This window comes from Asparagus officinalis, chromosome 4 (genome assembly GCF_001876935.1).
Source record: "Asparagus officinalis chromosome 4, Aspof.V1, whole genome shotgun sequence".
Classification (NCBI taxonomy): Eukaryota; Viridiplantae; Streptophyta; class Magnoliopsida; order Asparagales; family Asparagaceae; genus Asparagus; species Asparagus officinalis.
This window is the reverse complement of record NC_033797.1, coordinates 105,969,277-105,977,719: the sequence shown is the minus strand read 5'-3', so window position 1 is coordinate 105,977,719 and position 8,443 is coordinate 105,969,277. Positions and strand designations below refer to the sequence as shown.

General features: G+C 35.2%; 1 protein-coding gene across 2 annotated transcripts in view; it reads left to right on the top strand.

Moving 5' to 3' along the window:
* The window catches only part of LOC109837932 (la-related protein 6B-like), an 18,956-nt gene extending 10,596 nt beyond the window's left edge, over positions 1–8,360 (top strand). The window contains exons 3-10 of one of the 2 annotated variants that reach the window (XM_020406317.1): positions 1,335–1,429; positions 1,790–1,861; positions 1,939–2,018; positions 2,097–2,193; positions 6,724–6,771; positions 6,884–6,952; positions 7,539–7,694; positions 7,816–8,360. In XM_020406317.1, the coding sequence (XP_020261906.1) occupies positions 1,335–1,429; positions 1,790–1,861; positions 1,939–2,018; positions 2,097–2,193; positions 6,724–6,771; positions 6,884–6,952; positions 7,539–7,694; positions 7,816–8,091 (893 nt within the window). In that variant the 3' untranslated portion in view covers positions 8,092–8,360. Of the gene's footprint in view, positions 1–1,334; positions 1,430–1,789; positions 1,862–1,938; positions 2,019–2,096; positions 2,194–6,723; positions 6,772–6,883; positions 6,953–7,538; positions 7,695–7,799 lie in introns of both variants that reach the window. The other variant, XM_020406318.1, reaches the window with a different exon arrangement.

Sequence of the window (8,443 nt, the reverse complement as noted above, 5' to 3'; positions counted from 1 at the left end):
GGGAATCACCTAACTATGGATTGTAATCAGTTAGTGTGTTCTGTTTAAGCGTTTTCTTCATGAATAGAATTGCCTTTGTATTCTTTTAGTCCATAATAGAAATTACACCTCATTAATCAATCTTTTTCCCATAATTCTTGAAAAAGGATTTCTTTTGGCACTTACCAACCATTAATCAATCTTTTTCTTTCTTGTGTGCATATTTTGATTATTGTTAACCATTCCCGCCATCGAGCTTGATACTTTGTCTCCAATTTTCTTCCTGTCTTCTCAATTTACTTTTTTGTCTGTGCAACTCTTGCTGATCTCACTAATTTCTTGTCCTTCTAAGAGAAGTCTGAAATGTTGTAGCATACAGGTTGTAATAGAGAGAGAAAGTATATGTGGGATTTTTTTTCTTTTCATTTTTTTGGGGGGTGGGGGTGTGTGTAAGAAAGGATATGATAATTCAAAGCTGGGGATATTGATATATGTGGGAATGTTAGCAATGCTGAAAAGGTCAAGTAATATTCTTTTGATATATCTAGTATTATTTTGAGTATGTTCTTAATAGATATACACGGCCTTTATTACAATTTTTTTACCTTGATATGCATTTTTGAAATAAAGAGTCTTGTTAATTTGGTGTCTTCAGACTAAGCATTGGTAGTACTAAAGATAGGATGGTATTGTGGGTATACACAAAAATATAGGATAAGAAATGAGTGCATTCATAGTAGATTAGATGTTGCTCCTATTGAGGATAAAATGTTAGAATCGGTTGAGATGGTTTGAGATTGTACAATGGAGGCCTTGTAGTGCATCGGATATGAAAAGTGATAATATTATAGTTAATGAGACAAAGAGATTTAGAGGTAGAGCTAAGAGAACTTTGTTGGAACAATTTAAGAAGGAATGAACTTAACGGAGGAGATGACCAAAAATAGAACTTAATGGAAGAATATGATTCATGTAGCTGACCCCAAAAAGTTGGTATAAAGGCCTTTTTGTAGCTGTAATACTGATTGCATAAATGTTAGTTCTCATACGTACCTTTTGACTATACATTTGATGAGGCTGTACTGCTATGTGGTGTTTTATTAATATAGCATTGATTGCTTTTTTGTGGTGCTCAGTGATGGTTCTAGGGAGAACCATTATTTAGCGGGTACAGATTTGCTGTCCTTTTGGAAGAATATATGTTTTGTTTTGCATGAAATGTACCCTTTATGAGGAAACTGTTTGCAGTGCACTTAGTATTCTTCTTTAATTTACTGCCCTTTATGTAAAGCAACAGTTTAAGCATAGAGTGTCTTGTTCTCTCATGTTGTTTAAACCAATGATCTTCTGTGCAGTGCCAATAACAGTTGTTGCATCTTTTAAGAAGATCAAGGCTTTAGTCCACAGCAATTCCTTGCTTGCTGCTGCTCTGCGAACTTCATCAAAACTTGTAAGTTTGCTGGGCAATGTACAATTGTACAATTGAACTTAGTATGTCTTGTTATAATCATATATTAAATAAATTCTTTCTATGGAAGAAATGACAGAGCCCATTGTGTATCCAAAAATATTATTCTGGCATGACACCAACACACATCTCTATGTAGACCACTACATGGAGAGAGAAAAGAAAAAGCAAAAGCAAAAGCAAAAGCGTTGACTCATCCTGTTGACATAATCCTACTCATATTTGTTTAAGGCTGTTTACAGTTGAATGGTGCAATATTCTGTAAATATTCAATATTAGATACCCGTAAGAATCGTTCATCTGTGGTCTTTCCTGTGAGTTGTTATCTGCATTAAATTTCAGGTTGTTAGTGAAGATGGGAAGAAGGTTAGACGCCGGCAACCATTTACTGAATTGGATGTTGAAGATTTGCAGGTTTTATCCACCTTGTTAACTCACAATTCATTAGCGCCTTGGTAGAGTTCTGATCATTTGGTTGTACTTCCCTGCAGTCGCGTATTGTTGTTGCTGAAAATCTCCCAGATGATCATTGTTACCAAAGACTTATGAAGATTTTCTCTGTAGTTGGGAGGTATATATTCAACATGCATAGGTAGGACTCATAATTAGCATTACTGTTTCAATGTACTAATGACATGAAACATTGCAGTGTGAAGACAATCCGTACATGCTATCCTCAGGCCCCTAATGGAACAGCTGCTGCAACAAACAGATCCTCAAAATTAGATATGCTTTTTGCTAATAAGGTGCATATTTTTCTTCTTGACGGGGATTTTGTTAATAAATTTTTTTCCATAACATCATCATAATGTGATTAATTTGGTAATATTCTTTTTTCTGATAGGCTCGATGACTTGGACATATTTAAGTACAAAGTGAAACAATGTACATCTTCAACAGTTTCAGTTTCGCTTAGTTCAGAATTTTAGGTCTAGGTTCAAATTAACCATTCACTTCTTAGAGGGACATAAATTGTATTCAGAACAACTTGTAGGTAAGACAGTCTATGCACATACAGTGTTGTATAAGCTTATATTTGTAAATTAGTGCAATGATTGGGCATGAGTTTGACGTTTATTTAATTCTGATTTACGAAAATTGTTTGATCACAAATTACGTTAGTTGCTGTCTCCAGATTATAGTGCCGGTCACTAAACTGATTTCCTTTTGCTTGTTTTCATTTACATATTTGAGTTTGTGTTGTGAGCATGCTCTTTCTTTTAAAATTTAAATTGCACATGCATTTTTCTGTAGAACTCAAGGCACTATTTGGTTTTCAAGTCTTATCAAACAGTCTGCTTAGGTTTCAGTTTCCTGTGATCTCCGGGGAAGGCCGTCATACAGAATGATAAGTCTATCCATTCTTAAATTAGGAGCTTTTGTGGGAAAGAAATTGTTTCTTGTTAAAGCCTAAGGTCTTGTTTGGTATGTGGGAATGAAGTCAAGTGAGAGCAGAATGGAGTTAGGAACGGAATGGAATGAATTTGGGAATGAAATAGTCATTCTCATTCTCATGTTTGGGTGCGATTAGAGAATGAATCGGGAATGACAATCTCATTTCCATTCCTGCGTTTGGTATTCCTTGTTCACAAATGAGAATGGAATATTGTTTTCTAATGATGCCCTTAGAACAACATACAATTATAAAAGGCATTATTAATTTATAAGAAGAAGAATTTTGAAGATATAGGTGCGGAATCTTGTTTCAGGATGACACCTGTAACATAATTTCAGTATGATAATTTTTTATCCCAAAATCCCGGTTCTATCTAATTTCTTCATCAAATGATCATGTGAATGAGCAAAGTGCTTTAGACATGGAAAAATTATTCTAACAGTAGTGAGCAATATTATAAGAATCAGTAACAAAGAGAGCTCATCTCAAGTTGAAATAGCAGCTCTTGACATTACCTCCTCATCAAATTTAATTAATTTTGAAAACTTGACAAGTTAATCTGGTAATTGATGCCAACAATAATATCTCATTCGACAAATTATCAACATTGATCAAAATTATTCTATATACATAAAATACCTCATTCCAATTTCGTAGGATTTGATGAAAACCTCTGTATATATGATTCATCATTTCGTTGTATTTACTAGTTATGGAGTTTCACTTTCGGTTGTAATTAAATTTTAAATTGCAAGGGGACCAATGCAAAAATCAAACACGTGAAGCATCTATACTAAGAAGTGATACAAATGACACAAGCAACACTATATGTATGAAGATTATATGCACGGGGATATAAAACATCAATAGATATCATGTGCATAGACTTGTGAAATTGTAAAAAATCCTAAATACATGATTTGGACAGACATTAAAATTAAGTGATGGCAACTAATAATCCTTAATAAAAGAGACTTTGTTGATTTTGATAGAGAATCATATACATAAACAAATATTTCAAGTAATTATCCCTGATAACATGAACTTCTAATCAACAGTAATTGTGGGTTTTCAATTGTAAATTTTGAGGGGACATATGCGATCAAATTTATCAAGTAAGTATATTTAAAATTAAGAAATATTGTTATGAATAAAAAACATGGTGATCTACCTTGGAGTCTGTGGAATGAAAGAGATAGAAACATTCAATTTTTGAGATAAGCTAATATGGGCCAATACTTTTAAGATTTGTTTGGTCAGTAGGGGTATAATTGGAAATTACGTAACAGACTTGATTACCACTTGAATGGGAATGGTCATTCCTTATCAACTCCCTAGGAATGCTTATTCTGGGAATGAGCATTCCTACTTTTAAAATGTTGGTATGTTTGGTGTGCGGGAATTAGAAGTGGGAATGAGCATTCCATTCCACCCCATTCCTGCAACCAAACAAGGCGTAAATTCAGTATCCAAGCTCATTTACAGCTCTATTTATCATTCAGTTATCAAATTTTCCCAGCTTCCCAAAGCTTGCACTTATTGAGATATTTCTTTAAAGTAAATCCCATTGACATACAAGCCCTCATGAACAAGACAGAAACATTCATGACTTGGTATGTGTTTGATTATAAATAAATAAGTAGAAATGCTAGTGTCTTTTACCTTTATTGGGCCAGATCAGTGGTTAACATTTTTACTGCTTCCAATCTTGGACTTTAGAATAACCCTTATCAAATAAAGGGCTTTATGTCGGTGTTTGTGTTTGTAGACTGGGTGGGGGTGTACAGTCGAACAGGTCAGGTACAGATGGTATCTTCGCACGAAACAAATTTGTATCTCTTTAACCATTCATAGCTACCATAATGCAATCAAATTTCTTCCTGGATCTGCAAGGTATGCATCACTAGCTATGTACGGTAGGTAGATGGGTATATCAGTTGGTTTCATCTTTGCTTTAATTTATAAAAAAAGGAAAATCAGATTACTTAGACAGTGGCAAGAAGCAATTAGCAACGATTAGCTGAAATGAGATGGAACACCACTGATTTAACTAAGATGATTGGCCTGCTTGTTGGTGTGGGTTAAGAACAATGAGATGCCAGTGAACAGGTCAGGTGTAGTCATGCGAGACAGTTTAGTATAAGAGCTTAGTCCACCTCATTCATGCAAACGGTTTTATATCTTTTTACTTATAGCCTAAGTTGGCGAGGATCGTGCACACCGCATTCACATGAACATCGTCTCTGCCTAAAGATAAGTTGTCTATGCATATTATTCACTAACGTCTTGTTTGGTACGTGGGAATGAAGTTAAGTGAGAATGAAATGGAAGAAGAATGGAATGGAATGTATGTGAGAATGGAATGATCATTCCCATTCTCTTGTTTGGGTGTGTTTGTAGAATGAAGCTAGAATGAAAATCTAATTCTTATTCCCATGTTTGGTATCACTAGTTCACAAGTGAGAATGGAATCTCATTTTCTAATAATGCTTTTATAACAACATAGATTTTTAATAAGATAAAAATAAACATTAATGATAATAACTAAAAAAATTTATTTATGCATATGTTATATTAATCTAGGTATGTGTTATACTAATGCGCATGTTATCGATCAGGTGTATGTTTCGTTTATATTTTTTAAACAATTCTCACTATTTCTTAGTCTTAAAAAAATAAATAAAAGATTATCGCATCTTTCAAATGCCGACCTTGAAAATTTTATGTACTAATTCTATCAAATCAACGCATAAGGCATTCCATGACATTGGATTTCTCATATTTCCAAAAAGAGTCTGTGACTTACCTTCTTTAAAATTTTCTAGAGAAGATTATTGGAAATCCATCATCTAACTCCCTTTTAATACGTTGTATAAAAAAGGGGACAGAATGGCGTACAATGGGTAGGGACCAGTACATAAAATTATGACATAAACATAAAATTATGACATAAACATAAACATAAAATTATGACATAAACATAAACATAAAATTATGACATAAACATAAACATAACTCATTTGACCAGTACATAATTATGATTTTTAAATTGATTCTTATTATCAATAGGGGTATAATTGGAAAAACCCTAACTAATTTGATTCTCCCCTTGAATGAGAATGATCATTCCCTATCTTCTCATTTGGAATGCCCATTCTCACAAAAAATGGGAATGACCATTCCATAGGAATGATCATTCCAACATCTAAAAACTAGTTTTGTTTGGTATGAGGGAATGAGAAGTGAGAATGACATTCCATTCCACCTCATTCTCGCGTACCAAACGGGGCCTTATGTCTAATAGGAATACACCCTCTCTTAGCTGTTCACTTCAAGTCTAGAATCTAAGGCCGTTTAAACAATTCTAGCTCAGCTAACACAGCTAAGCCTTTCCACATTGGCAGCACATCAGAGAAGTACTAGGCACACATGACACATTATAATCCATTCATTTACCCTGGTAGAACACTGTTCCTTAGTAGATCCAATTAACTTCCAGGTCAGCTCTAGTGAGTAATGATACTTTAGATTAATGAGTAATGATACTTTAGATTAATGCTATCTTTGTTATTGAAATGCAAGTGTTGTTTCAATCTAATGGTCTCAAAAGTATTTGGACCGAGTTCTGAATAGAAGCTAGCTTCTGTGAGGTGCAGGAGCAATACCTTCCTTCTATGATCACAAAAGTAATGTATTAGGCCTTTAATATTGTTCATACATTTATTTGAACTCTATTTGATTTATTTTTAGTGTATAGGGACATATGCTGCGCTTGTAGTTTGTTAGATAAATATTGATACTGCAGATCGTTTAAGTAATGCAACTGTCTGAGGTTTCATTTAATCATTTATCATGGCTAATTTTTCATCTCTATTTCTAGTTGCATGCATTTGTGGAGTACGAGAGCATTGAGGATGCTGAGCAAGCAGTAAGCTAGTGGTTTTAAAACTTTAGAATCAGTTTTCCCCCTTTGGCGCAACATCTGTAAATTACTTTTTAACTTCAGCTGAATTCTCATTGTGATACCTTGGTTTAAGCAGGTTGCTGAGCTTAATGATGGAAGGAATTGGAGAAATGGGCTTCGTGTTCGTTTGTTGTCTAGTTGCATGGTACTGCCATGATATTGTTCTCATAAGCAGTGATTATTCCTGCTTTCTTCTCTATGTTTCCTTATTTTTTTCTTAGTTGTTTCTAACTAGTATTTCCTTTAGTCACATTACAGTGATTATTCTAGCTCGAGGTCTTGAGGCATGCACTTAGAAGGATCTAGTGTGTCTCTGTGTGTGTGCTTGTGTGCGCGTACAACAACAACTGCAATAAAACATCTATCCTGTATCTTTTGGTCGGCTACATGAGTCTTATTTTTTCCATTCAGTTCTGCTTAAGGCCATCTCCTCCATTAAGTTAACAGTACATTTGTGCATTCACGCATGATGCGGAATTGAGTCATTGACTGCATATTTAAATTTACATATATTTTTGCTTTTATGGGGTCTCTCTCTCTCTCTCTCTCTCTCTCTCTCTCTCTCTTTTCATCTTAAATAATCTTTTTCTCGTGTCTTGTTTCATGTTTTTGGCACTTTCTCCTCTTTTCGTACATGGGCTTGAAGCATTCATACGAAGTGTACTCAATTATTTTCTTTCCATTTATCTGGAAAGTAGTACGATACATCTCCTAATCAATATTTACTCCAGGTCCCACCAAAGCAAGGGTCAGCTCGAGGGCGTAAGCCAGGGCATGAAGGTGATGGAAATGTAGAAGAGGAGAATGCCTTCACAAGTGACCAGACAAAGGTCAAGCACATGGACCAGGATCCTTCGCAGACAGCTGAAACTGCACAAGAACATGTTGTAAGGCTCCTTGAATCCTTTCACTTCCCCCCAGTCAAACTCAATTCATGTTATATTTTTTTTTTCAATTGAAAATGGTATTTTTGCTTTTGAAGTCGTGTCTAGTATTTGTTTTGGACAGGTTGAGGAGATAGTTGTCAATGACAAGGAAAGTGGAACAGCAAAGAGGGGGAAGGGAAGGGGCCGAGCAGGTAAAGGGCGTGGACGAGGAGGGCCTCACCATAACAGTAACATCAATAGTCACCATGTTGGTGGGGGCCACACAATTGGCACTTCGCCTTCCAATGAGCTGCCAACTATCGTATCAAGGCAGCCTCCTGGGCCTCGCATGCCTGATGGCACAAAGGGATTCACCATCGGTCGTGGGAAGCCTCTTCAACTGCACCCGGGGCAGTAACACAGTTTGAATGATTGATTGATTCAAAGAATTATGCCCTTGAATGATAATAGGACATCCTCAGACTAAAACGTAAGGGGTTGGGTAATGTATGCTATAGGGGTATGAAATATTATATTGGGGTTTCCCCAATGTTCTGGGAGCATTTTGATGTCTTTAGGGGATATGTAATGCTGATTGGGCTCGAATATTAGCCGTTGTCTCATCTTTATTTTTGGGTTTTTTACCTATATACCCCCAAATTTATCATATTTTTGAAGTTATATGAATCTTTATATCGTTAGTTTATGCTTGAAATCATCTCAAACTAAAGCTTTCTTGACTTGACTTTTACTAAATGTTTAAATTCGCT